This window comes from Rhinopithecus roxellana, chromosome 11, assembly GCF_007565055.1.
Source record: "Rhinopithecus roxellana isolate Shanxi Qingling chromosome 11, ASM756505v1, whole genome shotgun sequence".
Lineage (NCBI taxonomy): Eukaryota > Metazoa > Chordata > Mammalia > Primates > Cercopithecidae > Rhinopithecus > Rhinopithecus roxellana.
In genome coordinates, this window is record NC_044559.1 from 20,309,667 (window position 1) to 20,334,189 (window position 24,523).

At 39.5% G+C, this 24,523-nt stretch overlaps 1 protein-coding gene across 1 annotated transcript in view; it reads right to left on the minus strand.

The window, feature by feature from the left end:
* The window catches only part of SORCS3 (sortilin related VPS10 domain containing receptor 3), a 621,477-nt gene that overhangs the window by 149,284 nt on the left and 447,670 nt on the right, over nt 1–24,523 (minus strand). Inside the window, exon 7 of the mRNA XM_030940951.1 lies at nt 18,987–19,105. Coding sequence (XP_030796811.1) covers nt 18,987–19,105 — 119 coding nt within the window. The remainder of the gene's footprint in view (nt 1–18,986; nt 19,106–24,523) is intronic.

The window sequence follows — 24,523 nt, forward strand, 5'->3', positions numbered from 1 at the left end:
CCGTCATGAAATTGCTTAATAGGACCCAGTCGCAAAAGCAAAATCTGGGGATATTTTATACACTCACACACATAATTGTCTTTCATGTTTTTATATTATTTTATTTTTGTTTCCTAATAACTACAAGAGATGAGAATCCATCTAAATTGCAAGCTCCTAGGAGAAAAACACTACTGTTTGCCTTGATCTCCAAAATCTCCAAAATGAGGCCCCATGCTTTGTGGAGAGCATTAACTCCAGAAATATTTGTTGGGAGACTGACAGCATATGTGAATAAATGAAGTGCCCTCCCTCCCATTATTGTCTCTCACAATTATGTTTATTTCTTCATAGACTTATCATAGTAGGCAATTACCATTCTGATTTATTGGTTTGCTTATGTAGTATCTCTCCCTCTCTCGACTATAAACCCTGTTATGGCAGGAACTGTGGTTTTCTTATTTACATATTTATTTCTTATATATAGCATAATCTCCAGGGATCATAACTTTCTTATTTACTTTTTGGATTTTTATTTCTTTTTTACTGCATTATCTCCATATTATCTCCCAAGTAGATGTAAATGGAATGAAGAAAGGAAGAAACGATTCAGCAACTTGCTTGAGGAATTAACTATATCCCAAATCTCTTTTTTTGTTTGATACTGACATTGGAAAAATGAATTGAGGCAATACTTCTGAACAGCAATCCCTTTCATATGTCTGACTAAATGGAGCGACCTGTAGGGCAAGACAACCTGTGGAGTTTTAGGGTCAGAAGAGAACTTCTGGCGTCATACAGTTCACTGCTTTCAAAACTTTCTATGCTGTTCTAAGTTCTGCAAAGATGCCTTGTAGTGTCCCCAAAGGGATGAAGAGTCTGGGTGGGTGGTGAAGCTCATACAGCCCCTCACCCTCTTTAATGCATATCTCTTCTAACTGTATCTGTTTTATATATTGGAATGCCTTCAACGATTTTGCCTGGAAGGCAGTTCTCCAAGAACAACAACAGAAGATTTGAAAGCCCTTCTTTAATGTAATCTTTTCATTTTGCCACAAGGAAACTGAGCTTCAGGGAGGAAAGGTGATGGCCCAAGATCACCCAGTGAGTTAATGACGAGGCCAGACTTAAACCCAGGAAGGCCAACTCCCTTCACCTGCGCATCCATCCACCCACACAGTCTCCTTCCAAGGGTTGCTTCCCCTTGGGGCACTGACAGGTCCTCAAGTTGAGCCCCTCAAGTAAATTACCTGCTATGAGAACTACCATGATCCTTGCCTCCTCCAGGATATCTTCTTTAATTGTAGATCTCCCTCATGCTGGCAAGCACTGTCCTGGAGAGTCTAGCAATTTCTTAAATGCTTTTCAGCATTGTTTAGGAACAGTGTCTGGTCAAGCAGCTCTATCTCCTCACCAAGACAATGCAAAATGCAGACCAACACTTTCTCAGTCTTGTGACCATCACATTCCCTTCATTTAGAAGAGTATCAGGAACATATTAAGTGCTCAATATGAGATTATTAAATGAATGGATGAATGAATGAATGAATCAGTCAATCAATCAATCAATATCTGTATCACAGAGAGAAACAGTCACAGTACTGTGTACACAGTAGATTCTCAATCACATCAAGCTGATTGGCTAACATCTGACTCTGCTGCTCTGAAACTCTAAGAAGTCCTTATTCTGGCTGACCATCAGGGCTTTCAGAATTCTTAAAGGATTCTGATTCAGATTCTTAAAGGCTGCTTGCAGAAATTAAAAATGATTATTTACTCCATTAGCTGGTCATACAGTTATAGGCAGAGTGATTAAAATTTTTTAAAGCTGAAACTCTGAAATTCATAGAGAAATACTCTAGTTAGAACGGTAATGGGAAGAGAACTGGACTAAACAGTCTACTTTTCAGTCAATAGCCCAACTGCCTTAATTATCAGCACTGCTGTTTTTACAGCAGTGTAATTATCTTTAATAGGAGAAGGACCTAGAAAAGGAATTCTCCAGGGGGCTGGGCTTAGCAGTCAGGGTGTGGAAGACTTGCTGGCACATGGAAGGGAAGGACAATGGGGAGACTCAGTGAGGTCATGACTCCACAGCTCCTCTGAGTCCTGGAATGGAACCCAAAGGCAGCCCCTCCTCCCACTCTGAATGCATAATGCATGGCAAGAGGTACACAGGGCGGAGGAAAGGGCTAGAGAAGAGCAGAGCTGTGGATGTCATGATGATTCTCCACACTGCCATCCAGTCTCCACGGGGAGTCCCAGGCATGGGTGTTTGAGTAAATCCTCTAAGTATATCTGAGGGACAGCTCTCAGAGGATCAGCCATGATTACATTGTACTGAATCCCATTAAGCCTTTCTTTGGTTAATGATGCAGAAAGTTTCTGATATGAAACAAAATTGAAACAGATCCTGAGAAAGAGTCCACTAAATAGGGAATGGAGCAAGGCTTTACAGTCACTAACATCTACCAAGATGGGAGCCTATTTCACTTTTACAGTCATCTAGAAAAGTATCTGGGAATACTAATTATTAGGTGCTAACATAGAGAAAAATGAAATGAGAAATCAATCATTGTCCTCTTGTGTCATCCTTTATAAACCCAGACAGCCCTGAGGTCATATCCTTGACCTTGCCATTTCCTGAGCTATACAACCATGGGTGATTACCTAAATTTCACTGAAACTCGGTTTCCTCCATAGAAAAATAAAGACAATATCTGTCATATTGAGATCCTGTGAGGATTAAAGTTTTATTAAACAAAATAAAATGCACACATCTTGGACATACATTTGATGCGAAATAATTGCAAGGTCTGTTTTCCACTATAACAACAATTCTTTCTGTTTGTTGATTGGTGAGTAAAATTGGTGGTGAAGCTAGGTAGAAATAACACTCTAAACAACCATTGCTTTGGAGGTAGGAAATTGATTTCCAAATAGTGAAAGAGATTGAGAATGTATAGCTGATCTCACTTCTTTGAGCTGATGATTGAAACTCTTGTAGTCTCCTGGATAACACATCTGCCTTCCTGACCAGAACTCACAGACTGTCTCCCACTATATAAGCATCCTGAATAATTAAACACCATGAGTGCCACCCTTCTTGCAAAATGCACTACACAGCATGCTTACCACCACCCTGACTTCTCATGCCCATGGAGACACTAATAGCAATAGAAGCTTTTCTACCAAAGCACAATAACACACCCTTCTATGGAGCTACTACCAATAACTCAGGGGTGATACACAAAATGAAAACAATTTAATACTCCTATGCTAGACATGGCCCATTCATATTTTATTAGAAAGGCAAATCATTACTTTATAATACGTAGCAAATTACAGAATCATTCTCTGAGATTAAAGGAAAACATTCTTTGCTATATTGACCTAGCAAGCAACAGATATTGTAACTTCCATGGAGCCTCATTAGATATCCTGGGAAGAAACAAGTCTTAGTAATTTATAAGGGGCATGCACAGTAGAGTTCTGAATGGAGCAAGGAGATTGCCATGCCTAAGGGATTGATGGGCATCCTGTAAAGAAAGACCCCTTGCTAGAGCCTCCCAGTCTCTACATTATGCTGAGAGGAGCAGGGAACACTGGGGTCACTGGCATTTAGATAGTAACTGACACTATAAAAGTGAATGGGATGGACTTACTCAAAGAGAAAGTGTGTTAGTCTGTTCTCATGCTGCTATGAAGAAATACCCAGGACTGGGTAATTAAACATCTTAAGAGAGGAGAAAAGGGGTTTAATTGACTCACAGTTCTACATGGTTGGAAAGGCCTCAGGAAACTTACAATCACAGCAGAAGGTGAAAGGGAGGAACAGCACCTTCTTCACAGGGTGGTTACCTAAATTTCACTGAAACTCGGTTTCCTCCATAGAAAAGTAAAGACAATATCTGTCATATTGAGATCCTGTGAAGATTAAAGTTTTCTTAAACTTTAAAAGAGTTTAATAAAAGAAGGAGAAATGCTGAGCAAAGGAGGAAAAGCCCCTTATAAAACCATGAGATCTTGTGAGAACTCACTCTCACAAGAACAGTATGAGGGCAACCTCCCACATGATTCAATTACCTCCCACCAGGTCCCCTCCATAACACATGGGAATTATGGAAGCTATACTTCAAGACGAGATTTGGATGAAGACACATCATTCTGCCCCTGGCCCCTCCCAAATCTCATGTCCTCACATTTCAAAACACAATGATGCCTTTCCAAAAGTTCTCCAAGGTCTTAGCTCATTCCAGAATTAACTCAGAAGTCCAAGTCCCAAGTCTCATCTGAGACAAGGCAAGTCCCTTCTGCCTATGAGCCTGTAAAATCAAAAACAAGTTAGTTACTTCCTAGATACAATCAGGTACAGGCATTGGGTAAATACACCCATTCCAAATGGGAGAAATTGGCTAAAACAAAGGCACCACAGGCCCCATGCAAGTCTGAAATCCAGTAGGGCAGCCATTAAACCTTAAAGTTCCAAAATGACCTCCTTTGACTCCATGTCGCACATGCAGATCATGTTGATGCAAGAGGTGGGCTCCCATGGCCTTGGGTAGCTCTGCCCCTATGGCTTTGCAGGGTATGGCCCCCTTCCAACTACTTTCACAGGCAGGCATTGAGTGTCTGTGGCTTTTCCAGGAACACAGTGCAAGTTGTTGGCAGATCTATCATTCTGAGGTCTATAGGATGGTGACCCTCTTCTCAGTGCTCCACTAGGTAGTGCCCCAGTAGGGACTCTATGTGGAAGCTTGCACCGCACATTTCCCTTCCTCACTGCCCTAGCAGAGGTTCTCTATGAGGGCTTCACCCCTGTAGCACATCTCTGCCTGGATATCCAGCCATTTCCATACATCCTCTGAAATCTAAGTGAAGATTCCCAAACCTCAGTTCTTGACTTCTGTGCACCTGCAGAGCCAATATCTCATGTAAGCTGCCAGGCTTGAGACTTGCACCCTCTGAAGCAACAGCCTGAGCTGTACGTTGATCCCCTTTAGCTACGGCTGCAGAGGCTGGGATGCAGGGTACCAAGTTTCCAGGCTGCACACAGCAGGGGGGCCCTGAGCCCAACCCATGAAAACAATTTTTCCTCCTAGGCCTCGGGCACTGTGATGAGAGGGGCTCCTGTGATGACCTCTGATGCGCCCTGGAGACATTTTCCCCATTGTCTTGATGATTAACATTTGGCTCATTACCTATGCAAATTTATGCAGCTGGCTTGACTTTCTCCCCAGAAAATGAGTTTTTCTTTTCTCTCACATCATCGGGCTGCATATTTTCCAAACTTTTATGCTCTGCTCTCTCTTGAAGGTTTTGCCTCTTAGAATTTCCTTCCACCAGATAGCCTAAATCATCTCTCTCAAATTCAAAGTTCCACAGATCTCCAGGGCAAGGGTAAAAAGCCACAAATCTCTTTGCTAAAGTATAACAAGAGTGACCTTTACTCCAGTTCCCAAGATGCTTCTCATCTCCATCTGACACCACCCCAGCCTGGACTTCATTGTCCATATCACTATCAGCAATTGGTCAAAGCCATTCAACAAGTCTCTAGGAAGCTCAAAACTTTCCCACATTTTCCTGTCTTCTTCTCCACCAAACTGTTCCAGCCTCTGCCTGTTACCCAGTTCTGAAGTAGCTTCCACATTTTGGGGTATCTTTATAGCAGCACCCCACTCTCTGCAACACCAATTTACTGTATTAGTCTGTTCTCACACTGCTATAAAGAACTGCCCACAACTGGATAATTTATAAAGAAAAGAGGTTTAATTGACTCACAATTCTACTTTGGAAGGGCTGGGAAGGCCTCAGGAAACCTACAATCATGACAGAAGGAGAAGGGGAAGAAAGGCACCTTCTTTGCAGCGGGGGCAGGAAGGAGAAGTGCTGACCAAAGGGGAAAAAAGCCCCTTATACAACCATCAGATCTCGTAAGAACTCACTTTCACGAGAACAGCATGGGGTAACCGCCCCCATAATTCAATTACCTCCCACTAGGTCCCTCCCAGGAAACATTGGGGATTCTGAGAACTACAATTCAAGATGAGATTTGGCTGGGGATACAGTCAAACCATATCAGAGAGGGTAGGAAGTAAACAGACAAAAGGAACCTAGAAAGAACACTGAGGAAAAACCCTTATTTAAAGAGTGGGCAGAGGAAGAGGCACCTGTGTTGGAAAGTAAGATGATATTGGAAAGATGGAGAGATGAGAGGGGACCCTGAACTGTACCTTATCGAGGAAGCAATGAGAGCGCTTCAAGGAAGAAGGAGCAGTCAAGAGGTTCAAATGCTCTAGACAGGTCAACTAAGTTAATTATTAAGGGGCATAGTCTAGATATACTTCAAAGATACCTTTGATGAACTTGGCAAAAGCAATTTTGGTGTGGTGGCAGAGGCAGAAGTCAGTCTCAAGTGTTACAGAGACAGGAAAATGAGAAGATGGGGTTATGAATAAAGTTGGTGCTCAAGAAATTTGATTGTGAATGAAACATGGGAGACTTAGAGGGGTGTAGTTTCAAAGAAAGTTTTACCCTGCTTTGTTTTGTTATGTCAAGATGGTGGATATTTTTAAAATATTTAAATATTGATGGAAAGTTTAACATAGTGATGAGTAAGCTACAGACAGGGGAAAGGAGAATGATCAGTAGTGCCAGGTCCTTGAGAAGAGGGATGGACATGTGTGTTTAGATTGAGGAATCTCATTTATATGGGGATGAGAACAATGCCTTCTACTTCACTTAAATAGTTCACTCTACCTACAATAACTGGATACATAGTAGGGATTCAAGAAATATTCGAAAGTCTTTCAAGATTGCCTTGCATTAAGTTACCCCCAAAAGTAGAGCCTGAGACAAGGTCTTTTATGTAGTTTTTTGTTTTTGTTTGTTGAGGAATGATCTGGGGACAGGAGTGGTGAAACTAGGAAGCAGGAAACAGGGAGGGAGAGAAGGCCATTCCAGGGTATATTACTAAACCGGTTATTACTGTCAGCAATTAGGGCTCAATCCCATTAGACTACCTATGAAAACTCATGTAGAATGAGGCTCAGACTTGCCTACCTGACATAAGAGAAAAATACTGATCCACTAGTTTTTTTTTTTTTTTTTAACTTTTATTTTAGGTTCAGGGGTACATGCACAGGTTTGTTATATAGGCATATTGTATGTCATGGGTATTTGGTGTCCAGATTATTTTGTCACCCAGGTAATAACTAGAGTACCCACTAGGTAGTTTTCTGTTCCTCTTCCTCCTCCCACTCTCCACCTTTAAGTAGGCCTCGGGGTCTGCCATTCCCTTCTTTGTGTCCATGTGTACTCAAAGTTTAACTCCCACTTATAAGTGAGAACATGCGGTATATTTTTTTCTATTTCTGTGTTAATTTGCTTAGGATAATGGCCTCCAGCTCCATCCATGTTGCTGCAAAGGACGTGATCTTGTTCTTTTTTATGGCTGCATAGTATTACACTGTGTATATGTGCCATTTTTTTTTAATCCAGTCTACCATTAATGGGCATTTAGGTTGATTCCATGTCTTTACTCTTGTGAACAAAGCTGTGATGAACACATGTGTGCATATGTCTTTACAATAGAACAATTTATTTTCCTTTGGGCATATACCCAATAATGGGATTGCTGGGTCGAATGGTAATCCTGTTTTAAGTTCTTTGAGAAATTGCCAAACTGCTTTTCACAATGACTAAACTAATTTACATTCCCACCAGCACTGATCCACCAGCTCTGGATTCCTGTTGCTAAAGTTGTCCCAGAGTCTTGGCGCCTTCAAGATTTGTATCTGCACCAGAATAGCTAACAGGTCTCTTGCAAGCATCCTACTTGGGAAGAAATCAACCCTGGAACAGGGGATCCACAGTGCAGGTGAGGCAAGGTGATAGCAGGCCACCTCTGTGCAAAGCTAGTAGCTGAGGCAAACGTAGCTGGAAGGATGTGAGATGGAGTATGCTCCATACAAAGGTCAACTAAATATCACTACTTTGCAATCAGATCACTAATTTGTGTTTATTCCTGGAAGTATTTCAAATACTAACAGCAAACCACTATAATCATTATACATATAGGAGATGCATCCAAGCTATTTAAAGAACCTCCATTTGGGCTGGCTGTTGAAAACACTTTTACTTAAGATTCTGAAAGCACTTCAAGAATATTTACCTGAAGATGTCTTTATTGGATTTCTTTTGAAGATTGTCTCTGTAACTCTTTCATTTTGCTTTAAACTCCTGTGTTGTAAATGTGTCCCTAATGATGTAATTGCTATTTATTTAACATTCAAAATCTCTCCCATTAAGACCAAATTAACATCATTTAAAACATCTCCAAATAGCTTTTCTTTGAATAATTACACTCCATTAATTTCTGCCTCAGGGTTTTTTTCAGAAAGATAATAATTTACTGGAGATACAGTAGCCACATCATAGAGGTTTTTCTACCTTCCATGATGGTATATAAAGCAGGATCTTAGATGAAGTACCAAAATCCAGGTGAGCTGATACCAAGATGCAAAAACAGTCTTGAAAGTTAATTAAATCCCAGAATAGTTACATCTCATATATATCATTAAAAGTTGGTTATCAAAGAAACCAACACAATGGAAGCTATGTGGGAAGGTTTTATCATGCACATATGTTGATACATGAATTGAGTCTATGAATAATTTAAAAACGAATTTGGAGAAAAGATCTAGTAATCTTTTATGTGATCAGCTTATAAAAATCCTTAAAAGAGGATGTGCATATACTAAACAGTGAGGCTGATTTTTGCATGTGGATTAGTCTCTCAATTCTTGCATTTTGTAGGGCTTTGTAGCATTCAAAGCATTTCAAAGCCATTATTATCTCCCTTGATCCTCACAACGACCTTCCAATTTAGGAAGGGCAAGTAGCATGATTCCATTCTACAGAGATGAGGAAATTAGTACTCTGAGAGTATAAGTGACTTGTGTAGTATTTCCTTGCTTGTAGGTGGCAGATTGCAGATTACAACCCAGGTCTTTAAAGTCAGGGCTCTTTTCTCCACATCAGACCACTAGCTATTTGAATCACAACCTGATGGAGAGCAGGGGCAATGCTCCATTGCACCTGGCACACTTCTAGGGCTCAACAAGTATCCGTTAATTGGATACCAATACTTGTTAATTGCTAGTATTTCTGGAACATCTCCCAACACTTTATAACGTCCTATTTTTCTATGTTTATGCATAGAACTCTTAAAACTAATAGCAACATGTATCCAAGCTACCAACTGACTTCATTGTAGTACTGGGATCATCCTAGAAACAGTCTGATACATGTTATTGTTCCAACCTCAGAATTCCTTGTTATATAAGGTTTCCTTTTTCTTCACTACATCTATAGAACATTACTGAGAGTTGAAAATACCACTGGGTAGTAGATGGATCTACACAGTGTCACCTGTCTGGTTGGCATCTTTACAAAGGTTCAGGGAGTAGCTAGCTATTCTCAGTTTGCATGAGTGGTTGTGGGTGCCACAGGTTCGGGAAGCCACTCTCTTCTCCGGGCCTGAATCTGCACAAACCCTCCCAGGCTCAAGTGGCCAACTGTATCTTTAGGGTTCCTACCCTATCCCTGTGCTCAGTTCCTAAAAACCATGTCCTTTTCCAGAATGTTCAATTTGCAGTACGTCATCTCACAGGGTACTACAGGCTCACTTAAAACAGCGAGGGAAAAGTTTCATTCTGTGCTAAGGCAACCAAGACATCAGGGATGTGGAGAGTGACCTAGCAGAGGCAAGATGACCATCCCTCCCTCAAATTTTCTGCTTTCTTCCCACCTCTAGAGTACTTTATTTGTATCTTAATTATGGACTTTTTTCTTCTTGTGTTTTAAATTTTTGAAGACTTGTCAGAATTATACCCCTTTTATGAATACAATTGCATGCACAATGAAAGTTTATTCCATGAGTAAATGAACTCTTACCACATTGAAGGTCACCCTCTGTGACATGAAGAGAGTATAGGGCAGGGTTTCACACAATCCACTGCAGACATAACATACACATTGCTGGTGATAGGTTACTAAGGGACTGTTCTTGTTTCTTCATCACATTCCCTAGTAGCAAGGGGAGCCAGAGTATGAATCTTATTACTAAAGGAATTTCACTGCAACTGCTGCTAAAGTACAGATTCTTCAGGATAATCACTAGAAATGCTACTCCATAAGGAGAAAAGACAGGATTTTCAACCATCTTGGCTCAGAACACAGAAATCAACTTATTGCTTCCCCTGCCTCTACAGAGGAAAGCCGATTTCTCTTTTATCCAAGTGGAACGGCGGCATTTCAGGCAGACTTTTCCCTATTAAAACAAGGGCTCTTCTGGGAAGGATTAGCTTTTTTTGATTTTGCTACAAAACCTCAGGTCCCCTACACAGAAAAGGAACTGACAGATTCACAAATTTCACAGCTTTCTGTATATCTCCAGCTCAGCTTGTCCAACAGCAGCAGATCAAACACTGGGTTCCCGCAAGCAAAACCATCAGGATGGCTACCTTTACCTCCTAGTAAATAGGAAAATAAAAGGTGAAGTAGAGACCTTCGAGGTCTCTCTAAATAGTAGGAGCTGCGTGGGTGGTTTATGGACCCTTCTACTGCACATAAGACACAGAATTAAAAATAATACGTCAAGAGAAATAAAATTATGATTGGGCATGAGGCACATTCCTTTATGGGGCAAACAGGAGAGGGTAAAATTTTTAATATCATGGGAAGAGGTTTAATTTAATGAATGAATATCATTATAAAGAGGTTACCAAGGTTTTTCATTATTTAAACTATACTCTCAAATGCATATACTGTACATTTGTATATAATCTCTCACTCATGTGTAAATAATTACACATGAGTTATGTGCATCACATTTATTAATATGCAGAGAAAAGATGTGGGCCTGGATCTCACCTGCATTCCTCATGGTTCAGCTGTCCACACATGGAAAACCTCACCTTTGACCAATGCAGCCAACAGGGCTGCAAAAAGTCAGTGTTTTCAAACATTACTTAGCAGCAGGATCCTTTTGTCAAATGAAAGAGTATTAGGAAACCTAATATACAGAGCAAACAAAAGCAGAGTTGCTCTGTTTGAGGAGGTGCTGGGAAGCCCAAAGCCCAGCCTTTCCAGGCATCCCCCTCGATTTGGCACGTAAGGGTGGGAAAGGATGAACGGAAAGTCTGGTCTCCTTTGTTTGTGAGGTTGTTTCTTCTTTCTCAGTTATATGTCTCTGTTAGCACGAAAACCAAATATAAGACATCAATACTTTTAAAAGTTTGAAATTTAAGTAGATAAATCTCTATAGTCAGGAAAAAACAAACCCACCAAAGTCTCTTATCCTCATCTTGCTGTTATTCAACTGCTTAAATAGTAGGAATAAAAAATAATCTGCCTCTACATGGATCCCCTTTAAAAGCCAAACCAGCAAGCATCCATCAGTGGAATGCACAATCCTCAGTGTCCAGCTCTGCCTTGGTGCTACTCCCTGAGGATGTCACCTTGAAGGGACTCAAGCCTTGCTGCTCTCTGACTTCTTCTACCAAGGCCATTCTCTGGCAGACTGGTAGGCAGGAACAGGTAGAACACCACTTCCTCTGATACCCTGACACTGTGCTCATATAGCATCTGTGCAGCATCTCCAACAGAGTAGGAAAAGCTACTTTGTTGGTCTGTGGGTTTTCTGCTTTGACAAAGCCTGCAGAGGCAACTTTATTTCAATGAATGGAATGAAAACTCTCGCCCTTTTCTAGGCCACAGGCAAACATTGATCACAATCGACACAAATCTTACCTTCTCCATAAAGCCAGTACTGATCCTCATTTCCATTTTCAAAACTTATACCCCCCACCCCAAAAAAGATTTTAAAAGGACACTGGTTTCAGAAAATCATTTGAGATGGTTTCTAATAATTCTTTAAAAACAACACACACACAAAATAAAACAAACAAAAAGAATATAGGAAAGCAGCCAAGGAATAAAAAATGACCAATGGCAAAACATAAAGGAATATGAAGAATAACAATACCATAAGTTTTATGTGGGGAAGCTGCTGAAATTCACACAAAAATTAGTTCTGTGCTTTCTAGCAACTATAAAGAGGGGAACACAACATTATCTAGATTTAATTGAAGAAAATATAAAGTGTTCAATTCAGTTTTCCAACTTCTTTTTCTACCACTCCACTCCCTCCCACAATTACAACTGCCCCTTACATAAGAGGTCCTGATACATTCTGTTTTCTTTCTTCCTTAACTTTACCCAGGCTTTCTCCTCTGGTCAGAATGCTCTTTCTCTTTCACCTACTTAACTCATAGCCTTCTTTTGAGAAAGCTTGTACTGACCCTCTTCTAGGGTCAGGTGAAAGGCTCTTTCTCCAAGAGCAATGTGTGCTTTCCACTAATACAGTTCTCATTATATTACATTATAATTGTTTAGTTATGTGCATTTCCCACTGGGCTGAATGTATTTTAATACATTTAAATGAATGAATATAAAAAGGACAGTGAATAATATATTGGGTAATTCTTGGACAGCAGTTTTATAAAAACGCAGAGACACTGTACATTGCATGGTCATTTCTTATGCAGTTAGCAATTGTCAATTAGGCAAGTTGTCTTGTACTGTTAGCTGCAGAAACAAGATTCCCTTGCTTCAAAAAGATAACTAACTACACTTCCTGAGAAGAGGATGGTGTCTTATCTTCTCAGTTCAGTTGAGTTCAGCAAACATTTATTGAGTACCAGTCCTTATGCTAAGGGCAGGAGAAGCAATGATGAATAACACACAGTCCTATTCCTTTTAGAGACCTGGCTGGGGACACATAATGTAAATGGGTAAGTACTGCAATGGAGCTTCGTCCAATCTCCACTGAGGATGTCAGGGAAGATTTTCTACGGGAGGTGCTGTTTGTCCTAAATTTAAATAATAAATTTGTCTGGTAAACGGACATCCCAGGCAGGAAAAAAATATATATAAGAAAGGCATATAAAGTAAGAAATGGCATAGTTTGTGCATGGAGACTAAACAGGTTTATGTTTATTGAAGGTTAAAATGAAACAAGGAAGGAATGTGAAGAGCAGTGGTGGGTAAGGAATTCATATGCGGCTGATGGAGTAGGTAGGATCCAGGTCACAGAGGTCTTTGCAGATAATGGTAAGGAAATTGGATTTTACCCTATAGGTGATGAGCTGCCACTAAATGTAGAAACACTGATTTTGCCCTGTGACTGGCTGGTGGGGAAGGCTGGTGTTGATCTGGGAGAAGGAAATCAATTAGTAAGGTCTTGCAACATTTCAGAAAATACATAATAAGGATTTATAAATAGTTTTAAATAGCCAAATAATGATGATGCTTCTCCCTTTTCCTGTTATAAATCACCCTAGAGCAATAAGAAAAGTAAGAAAAGGAAATACAAACTCTATCCACAATGAAAATCTAACTATGAAACACAATATATGTGGAAAAAGGAGTCACATATATTGTGTACCAGGTGGTTCTGTCTTATGAGAAGAACCTACTCACAGAGAAAACAATCTTGAGTCATATAGGACCTCAGTGAGAACCAAGAAGGATTCTTGTTCAGCTGAAACAGAGCCCTAATCTATCACTAAAATGAACCTCCTCAAATAGTTTTTCCAGGAAGAACTCATAGCACTAAAAAATAAGCAATAAACACATCAAGATAAAAGAAAACAGCATAAGAATGATAAAATAATATAGGAAAATAAAAGACGGAAAGGGACAGGAAAAACAAATAACAGATATGGAGTAAAATATGCTTCCATAGAGCAAATAAAAACTGTAAACATACTGCTATAATTTAAAATAACCTGTATGATGAGGAGATCACCTCTATAAGAGAAGAGTTTGAAGCAGAAATACAAGAGCTCAGGGGAGGTATGTTGAGACAAGAGAAAGAGACACAATGTAAATGGGCAAAGCTCAGAAAAGAACTTAAACAAAAACAGGAAAAAAAAAAAAAAAGCAAAAAAGCAAAAAGAACCTAGAGAGCCCAGACTCTACTAAGTACTCATTGAAGAATAATGTAAGATTGTTTTTAATCTCATTTTTCTCAGTTTACTCAGGGAGTAAAAAAGGGTTGGGAAGGGACAAATTTTGGCTCTCTTTTGTCTTTGCTGTCTAGGTATCCTAGGTAGCTAGGTACACATCCTAGGTATCCCAGAAGAAAGGAACCAAAACAATAAAACTGAAATAGAAAATATATTTCAAGATATGCCACAGAAACTCCTGAGAAATTAAAAATAAAGAAAAAATTAAATCTATTTAACAAATATTAATATTCCAGAAGAAAGAATCAGTACACTATGGCCAACCACAAGGCATATGCTAACTAATAAGTAATTGGTATCAAAATATTTTTTAAAGGCTTTAAGTATTGAAGTTAAAAAACAAAATAAAACAACAACAAGATGCCTTAAAGAAAAATATGAGATTGGTCTGAATAATAACAAGTTATTGAAGTAAAAATTATAATGGAAAGAGGATGACACATACATGTTATACCCTAAGAAATGATATTAAAACACAAAAAGATACAGACAAACATATTTTCAGCATTCAAGAATTAGCCTTTCTTGGAAGACAAATTTCAGATAACCAAGAGATAAATGGAAAAAACTATAGGAAAAAGACTTCTGGGGACAATTGAACACATTTACCTATAAGACTAAAATCAAAATAAATGCAGGAATTACAGTGCAGAGCAGAACGTTCATGCTCTAAAATGATGACATAAAGAGGAATAGGACAAGAGGTCATAAACACACACTATTTTTTTCACCTTTCTTCTGTAGTGCTTCATAAACTAAGTCTAACAGAATTATATTTTAAGGCAGTAAGACAAATACTAGGAAATAACTATTCAAAATTAAGTAGCGGAAGAATTAAAGAGAGGGAGAAAATTAGAAATTCAAGGAAATACACTGATTTTATAATTGCTGCCAACAGGAAATCAACAGATATTGTCCAGAAATAGAAGATTCAGTATGCTATATACATTTCTATTCATAAAGCTAAGCACTTAGAACAAAAATACAAATACTCAAAATTATCAAACAGACATATAGGAAAGCAAACAGACCATATAATGGGAGTTTTAAAGTAATCCATAATTCAACACAAAGCATATACTGTCAGAACTAAGACACATATGTCATATCTGTCAATGCATATGGCCAAACTTACCTGTGAGAAGAAAAAGGTGGATTAAATGCTGATGATCCACTGATCTATATTTGTACCTGCACTATGTGTAGTTGTTTACCTGCAACTCACTGGCATTCTTTCACCATATTTCAATCTTAGCTAATTGATAGCGGCAAATGATACCATGTAATCTGTGTTTAGTTGATGATTAATGAAATTCAATGTTTTTCTCAAGTTTATTGGCCTTTCACATTATTTGGGGCATTGTTAATCCATTGGTTCCCATGTCATTGACAGTAAAAATAAAGCCTTCAAGGCCAGTGGGATCTAGCACCCTCCACCTTTCTGGCCTTATCTCTAAATTGTCTGTCTAGGCCTCACTGCAGGTTCCTGCTCATCTCATTGAACTCTGAATATTGGAGTAGCCTGAGGTTCAGTCTTTGGATTGTTTCTCTTTTCCATCAATACTTATTTCTTAGTGGTCTAAGAAATGCCATCAATATGCCGGCAACTTTACAATAGATCAACTCAGCTGAGACTGGCAATTCTGTGGTCTAAAAATGCCATCAATATACTGTAGACTTTACAATGGATACACTCAGTTGCAACTGCCCCATGACCCACCCCCACTCCCGAACTCAGCCTCAAATCTCCAACTACCCACTCCTCATCTTCATGCGGGCTCGAGGGAGCCAAGGCCTGACAACCTGGCTCCATGCTCCTCTCTGACTGCACTATCTTCTGCCACCCTGTTCCTAGTTCACCAGTCAATGAGGCCTTCCTAAGTCTTCCAAAATAAAACAGCAATACCTTTATGGCTTCAACATTCACAGTCCCTGATTTGTTTTTATTCATAGCACTTATCGTTATCTGATACATTTTGTAGATATATAATAGTAAAAGATAAATAGAAAGATAGAAAGCAAATATTTGTATAACACTGTTTCTAGAGCATCGTTTTGCTGCTTTACAGATAGCGTTAATAAATATAATCCACCCAGCAACTCATGAAGTAAGTACTATGATTATCTTCTTTTTATAGATAAGTCAAAGGAGGCACAGTTCAAGGTCACACAGCTAAGTGTGGAATGCCACAGTTTCAACAAATGCCAGGTGTTAGGCTCTCAATTATATGTTTTTAACCATTACTCTTCATAACTTTTCATATCTATGAATATATGGATGTTTACATCATACACATATTTTTTCCTATCTTCCACTAGAATTAAATACCACTAAGGCAGAAACTTTGTTGTGTTCACTATCCTAACCCCAGCACCTAGCACCTAGAACAGGGGACCTCATATATATCTGGCAATGAATAAAACTTTATTGAATAATGAAACTGCATATCTTTTCAAGGAAAATAAAAATTGCCACTAATTAAAGACAAAACGCCGGGCGCAGTGGCTCAAGCCTGTAATCCCAGCACTTTGGGAGGCCGAGGCGGGTGGATCACGAGGTCAGGCGATCGAGATCATCCTAGCTAACCTGGTGAAACCCCGTCTCTACCAAAAAATACAAAAAACTAGCCGGGCGAGGTGGCGGGCTCCTGTAGTCCCAGCTACTCGGGAGACTGAGGCAGGAGAATGGCATAAACCTGGGAGGCGGAGCTTGCAGTGAGCTGAGATCCGGCCACTGCACTCCAGCCTGGGCGACAGAGCGAGACTCCATGTAAAAAAAAAAAAAAAAAAAAAAAAGACAAAACTTCTGTCTGCTTCCAGTATAATAAAAAAGGAATGTTTCAGAATAATTTGTTTAAAAATCTGTATATCTGTCTGCAGAGTTACAGCAAACTTTATGGAACACAAGGAAAAATGAAAAAAGTCTGAGCATTTAAAATTCTAAGTCATGTTTCCATGAAACAATTCTGGCATATTTAGCATTAAGGGAAGAGAAATCTGATTGGTAAATTCATAACTCACTCTTGTGCTTCCATTGTAAAAAAAAAAAAAAAAAAAAAAAAAAAAAAAAAATCTACATAGAAAGAGATAAAGGCCTTAAATGGGGACCATAACAATGAGAATGGAATAAAAGGAAACACTAGAGAAATCACAAAGAGTGATATTAACAGAGGCTGTGGGTTCATTTCATTTGGCAACACAGACTGACTTTGACTGACCTGGTAGGGGTTGTGCCACAAACTGCGTAAGGGTCAAGGTCAAGTGTGACCTGTTGGTTCTGTTTTGTGGAACGTCTATGTTGGGACGTTGAGTTGGTTATTTGATACGGAAGGCTGCAGTACATGGTAGATGTCACAGCTCACTGACTTGAAAGTGATCAAACCTTGGAGATAGTCCTTAAAACCAGGGGATTGCTCAGGCAGTGAGTACTGGGTAGAGAAGCAGGTCAAGGGCAGAAATTTGAGGAACCCTAGAGTAGTGACTGGTGCTGTGTATTTTGCAGTGTATGTGTTCAATAAACAAACACTTATGAATAAGAGAATGAAAGTGCCGTTGGCCTGCCAAGACTTAGAAATACAATCCTGAGATTCTGGCTTTCAGGCTTTCACGCTTTCAGTCAAGCTAAAAAAACAGGGATTTTTGAAGCCACGGAATCTTCCTCTTTCTCTCCCTCATTCGAGATGGTTTTTGAGTGGCTAGCTATTTTTCCTGTATTTTACTAGACCTCAAAAATCTATGTAACTAAGTTATAGAGAGAAGTAACTGCGATGCCTACAATCAGTTCAATACAACAAATATTGACTGAACACCCCTGATATGCAAAGACATCTTGTTAGGGCTAAGGGAGAGGGGTCAACTGTGTGTATAAAATATTGTCCCCATTCTCAGAGAGTGTAAAATGCAATTTGGAGAGAAGACAAATCCATTGAGATTTAATAAGTAATGGCTTCCGATAGCCTGTGTGCTAGAAGAATGGTATAGACCATAGAGCTACAAGGTTTCAGAGGATGGCGATCACACTGAGCTTGGAAATTCATAGAAAGCCTCCTAGAAGAGACGGGATTGATCTGGACTGAAATACCAGGGGTCAGGTACAGAAGGTCATTCGGGTGCTTAGGTCTGAGCAAACTCAGGGAGTTTTCAAAGTTCAACTTTCCCGTGGGAATAGTTTTCAAAACAACTGAGAATAGAAGGATGGGAAGGCAGAGTGCGGGAAATCAAGGTTGCGGGCAAATGCCATGTTTGATTTATCACACACACCCTCTGTCAGTCATCTGGTGGAGCACTACCTTTTGTTCCTCTTATCTTTGCCCTGTTTTGTACCTCCTCATAGTACAAAGTAGAGATAACAAGACCCAAAATGTAAAAGAAGGCCTCCCTGGTCTGCCTAAATATGTGAGTCCCATCTAATTTTTCCCAAGACTGAGTTCTGGGAGTAAATGCTTTGGGACATGGACATTGAGGAGGTAGTCAGCACTGGAAAGAAGGGGAAAGTTTAGTGAATACCAGATATTTCCAGAAAAAGAATCCTGAAGATGCTTAATTTATAGGGGATTTTCATTGCCAAGTTAAACAAGTCACTTTGGGTGGAAATAGAATGTGGCTTTGATAAATTACTTAAAGTCAACCCCCATTAGAAATTTGGCTTTAAGTTACTTCAAACCCAGTCCAAGACCTAGTCAATTCAGACAGCTCCTGTGCTATAAAATGGCAATCCAATGGAAGGATTCAGTGCATCACTAAAACCAGTAGAAGTCCGGGCTCTCCCCAGAGGACTGGGTCCCTGAAGCAAAGGAGGGACAGTGTCTCCACTCCACATCTTCACAACCTTGGGAAAGCCACCCTCCTTTTCCTAGCAGGCAGCCAACTTCAATGATGCATCCTCCCACCACCAACTGCACTTTCTGTACTTACCTGAATGAAGATATATTCATCCTGGACAACCAGGGAACTGATGTCAATGGAGCGGGCAAAGGGCCCACTTCTAGTTGTCTCGGCGCACTCCTGGATCCTGCAGGTGAGGTAGTGAGCATCTGAAATAGGAGGGCAGAATGATGCTTAGATACAAGTGAAAACCATGAGGGAGCCCCAGGTGGCACACAAAGCTCTACTTCATGGGGGAATCAACAAGGTGATTTAAAATAACAGTGAGATTTCATATTTTTGTCCACGGAATTTATAATAATTCCCCCAAAATTATAATATCTAGTTTGGACAGAGAAGTGGAAAAATAGTTCATCTCATTTCATACTGCTGAAAGAGTAATTTGGTATAGGTTTTTGGAAGAACAAATTTGAAATACGTATCAGAATTTTAAAGGTACGTGTCTTACATCAGTAATTCTAATTCAAGGAGAATCTGTTCTAATTTTCTAATTAGAGAATTCTAATTCTCTAGATGCTTTCTAGAGAAAGACTCATATTTTCAGAAAGAGTCAAGGCAATGATATTCACAGTGGCATTGTTCATAGTAGTGAAAAATTAGAAATAGGCTCAATGCCCATGAATTAATGATCACTTAAATAAACTGAGATACATGCATATGACAGAGTACTATGCTGCAATTAGAAGAATTCGGTGGATACATATGCTTTAACATGGTAATTTCTCCAAAACGCACTGTTCTGCAATCTTTTAAAAATTAGTTAGCATCATATATAGTATGATCCAATTAGGCTTGTGCCATACTGCATAGAACAATGTTTAAAGGATACATACAAAAATTAGCTATGATTACTTTTAGGCAAAGAAACGGACTCAAGGAAGTAGACAAAATTCAAGTGGGACCTTTGCTTTTTACATTACATACATTTTTATTATTTTTACAACAAGAATGCATTCACTTCTTATATAACATTTACAAAACTTACATAATTACTTGTAAAAATCTTCTAGAGATCTCAACAGCTGAACCCTCCTCCCTCGCCTCAAGGAACCCAAAAAAATGCATGGTACCAGCTGTAGCTGAATGGGAAATCTTTGGCTCCAAAAGGCATTCTGATTATGACTAGAAGGTTATCCAAGGAAAGGCAATCCATTTAGTTTTTGCTCTTTAATTAAGGAAAAACTACAGGTCAGTCTCTGTGAAGAATCCACCATAAAAATTTACTTTAAAAAAGGTTATTATTCATTTAATGAAATTTAAAAATAAATGATAAAAATGGAAAGTAGAAGTCACTTTAAGATCAAAAGTAGAGAAATCTTATTATCTAAAACCACATGCATTATTGCATATGCCTGTCTAATGCAATTGTTTCCTTGTATGTGTGCGTATGTGTGCAGAGGTGTCAGAGGCTACAGAGAAGGGAGTGGTAGGCAGCAGATAAATAAAAGCAAAAGGCTTACAGAAGCAAAAATATATAACAATTGAGATTAAACTATGGGTACTTTAAATTATTTCTGTTTAAGTAATTGATGGATGGATTCAACAAGTATTTCTTATGCACACACTACATATTGGGTATTGTTTGGGTACTAGGAATAAGGCAATGAATTAGAGATTTTCCATTCTAGAAGAACCTTCTGTCTAGGAAGGGGTTTACTCATATATGTAGCTAGTTATTACACATATTAATTTAGAAACATGATGCTACTTTAAGAAAGAAATATTTTAATGGGAAATGAATTCATTACATGCTATACATAACTACTTCTTGAATGTTCAAATTTGAGCAATGTCTGTTTGCTTCGATAACTATAATCTGACTAGGTCTAGCATTGATTCCATTTGCCCCAGTGGCAATTATCTGCACAGTAGCTCCAGCCTCTAAACTTTTCTTTCTTCTGCATCCCATACAATCCAGTTGGTTCCTAATCCTTGACAATTCTGCCTCTGAAGTGTTTCAAGTCTCTTCTCTTCCCTCCATTACCTGCACCATTTGCCTGGGACATTTTCTTGTCATCTGTGTTACTTCTGCACTCATTTCACATCTAGGGTCCATGTGGATGATGAGTTGGAGACTGGATGGACTTGAAACAAGCAGCCAAAGGCATCTCTAAAATCTAAGCTGGGGCTAATACCTCCCAGCATCAAAACCACCACTAATGCTGAGTGCCTTGGGATACGGCCTGAATAACTTTGTATGACAGGGCAGGCCTTTACAACTATCCTAATAAACTCAAACGCTTAAGGGGGCATGCGAATTATGTATGAGAGTAAAATTAGTGGGGGTAGATGATAAGTGGTGGCTGGCACAAGATCTCAGTGTCAGGGATCTCTGAGGAGCGGCGCAGACCACACTCAAAGGGCAAACATTCGCCTCTTTTAAGGGGGAACTGCTCCTCCACACAGAATTCATATGCAAAAATAAGACATTCTGAGTTACTAAGAAAAGCTAAATGCCTCTATTTTTTAAATGCTAAATTTCCTAACTTTTATAATTGACAGCTATTGGGAGGCCGAGGTGGGTGGATCAAGAGATCAGGAGATCAGACAATCCTGGCCAACATGGTGAAATCGCATCTCTACTATAAATGCAAAAAATTAGCTGGGTGTGGTGGCAGGCGCCTATAATCCCAGCTACTCGGGAGGCTGAGGCAGGAGAATTGCTTGAACCAGGGAGTCAGAGCCAAGATTGCACTACTGTACTCCAGCCTGGTGACAAAGCAAAACTCCGTCTCACGAAAGAAAGAAAGAAAGAAAGAAAGAAAGAGAGAGAAAGAGAGAGAGAGAGAGAGAGAGAGAGAGAGAGAGAGAAAGAAAGTTAGTTGAGAGCTAATGTAAATATAAAAGATGGTACAGGCCGAACACCTTGAGGCCAAACAAAACAAACCTACACTCCAAATGAAACCCAGGAGCCACTGTTGCTTTTTTTTTTTTTCTTTCCAACTTTTATTTTAGATCCATGATGTACATGTGCATAGGCAAATTGCAATGTTGTGGGATTTAGTGTACAGATTATTTCATCACCCAGGTAATAAGCACAGCACCCAATAGTTTTTCTATTTTCATCCTCTTCCCAACCTCTTCCCTCAAAAGTAGGCTCTGGTGTCTGTTGCTCTCTTTTTTGTGTCCGTATGTACTTAGTGTTTAGCTCCCACTTATAAATGAGAACATGTGGTATTTGTTTTTCTGCTCCAGTGTTAGTTTGCTTAGGATAATTGCCTCCAGCTCCATCTGTTGCTGCAAAGGACATGATCTCATTCCTTTATATGGTTGCATGATATTCCATGGTGTATATGTACTACAGTTTCTTTATCCACTCCACGGTGGATGGGCATTTAGGTCGATTGCACATCTTTGCTATTGTGAATAGCACTGCAACGAACATGTGTGTGTACGTTCAATGATTTATATTCCTTTCTGCTCTGCAATTTGGTCATGACCTTCCTTGCAAGGAAAGAGACAGGCTTTCTTACCCTCATTCCCTGACCCTGTAGCAAGACCAGCTTGTCCAACATTCTTTAAAGACAGCCTGTACGTCCCTTCCTTTTTGTCTTGGTTCACAGAGAGAGCCAAGAGTGGCCTGGATTTCCACTTCTGGCTGAGAGGAGAGGGGAAGGCAGGGAGCCCAGGCTGTGCTTTGGAGCACATTGCTAGCCCACCAGGAATATTCTTGGAACCATCCAGTCTTAGCAATTTGCTCCTAGAATAAAGCACCAAAACAATGAAAAGCTGCAGTAAAAACATGTAAAGAAACCACAGGTGTTGACATGGCAACCTGCTTCCTTGTTATCAGCCAGTGTCTCAGAAAGCCCCTTGCACTGGTAATCAAAGGTACACACAGGGGGACACCTGCTTATCCCCACACACTGGCTCATTTCCCTCTGGCTATTTACTATCCACTCTCTCATTTGGACACTTTGAAAAAAGAAGCAAGTGTATTCGAGGCCACCACAAACAAAATCAAAACCTACCTAAACCTTGGCCCATAGCAAGTATAATGCTGTGCCAAGCTCATCCTACTTCTTGGCTCGCTCTCTACTTGCCACTGCTCAGCATGGCATGAAAGGTCCAATTTAACAGGAAGACAGCACTGAAATGAGTTTTTGAAAATCACTTAAAATTTGGTGGCCTTGCAGTCTTAGCTGGACTCAAATATTGGAAGTCTCAATGCTTTTGTTTTTCAAAACATAGAGATTGGGTAAGTGCCACAGTGCCCTCTGCCAGGCGAGAACCAAAGTAGGGGCATAGGGAAACCAAATTGTCAGGCAGGCCTAGTGGTCAGACGGAAGCGACTGAGGGCCATGGAGGAACTGTGGCTGTCAAGGGTGAGCAGGGAATATCATTTGGTTCAAACCTCACATATGTAAAATATCTCAAATTAGAACTTCTAGACATTACCTCCAAATGAGGCTGAACACAGTTATATTCTATGATGAAATTCACAAAGGTATTTATGACATAACTGAAAATCCCCAAATAGGCTTCCAATAAGTGTGGTCTTCTTATTTGTTTTTTAATAACACCCGACACCAGATAAAATGAAAGTGGTCCAGATCTCTTGAGCATACTCCAGTGGTTCTGAGAGCAAGGACTCTGAAGCTAGAAAGTGCTGAGATCAAATCCGGGACTTACTATGTGCAGACTGGCCTTGGCCAAGTAGCAGCATGGCTTTTCAGCTGCGAGGCACAGACAATTTAGTATGTGCCTCTGAGGACTGTCATCAGGATTAAATAAGATGTTGTATGAAAAATGCTTAGCACATTGTGGATACATTTTAAAAGATCAATAAATGTCAGTTATTTTTTATTATGAAGAGAAAGGGAAAGGAATCCAACTCTCAGCATCTTTTGTAGATTCAATTTATAGTAAGTGTCCTATTTTGTTGTGGAGAATTGAAAGACCATGATATCACAGGTTCTACAGTGAAGTTATATTCTGAATTTAAATCATTGTTTACCTTAAGTGCAATGGATGTTTGGACAAGAAAAAAAGTATATGGGCTGGACAAATCAAGGAGAACTTCAAAGAGGAGGCAACCCTTGAGTTTAACCTGGATGTGAAATTGTGCTATGTGAAAGGAAATTCTTGAATGAGGGAGTTAAAAATGCACAAGGACTTTTATGTAAGCAAAGCTCATGAAATATGTGACATAATTGCATGTTAATGAATTGACTTTGATTAATTCTTATTCTTGAACTTCTATTTTCTATCCTCTCCTTTGAAACATCCTCAAAAGAAAAACTAGAAAGAACAGACAGTAGAAAGATCTCATTTGGATATCCCTATGTAAAAACCAGAGACTGATTTCCTAAATGGTTAATCTTCATGCTTAATGTATTTCTAAATGTAAAATGTCTTCCTAATATATTTCTAAGAGCTAGTGTGGTCACTGCTCTACTTACAAAAATGAAAAGTCAAAGGCTTTGTTCCCTGCACCAGGAATAGAAGATTATTCTGCTATTTGGAAATATGCACTCCTATTTCAAACTAGCTCTACAGCTAGCAGGACCTTTAGGAGTGTTGTAACATCACTTAAATGGAGCCAGCATCCATGTCTTCTCACCCTA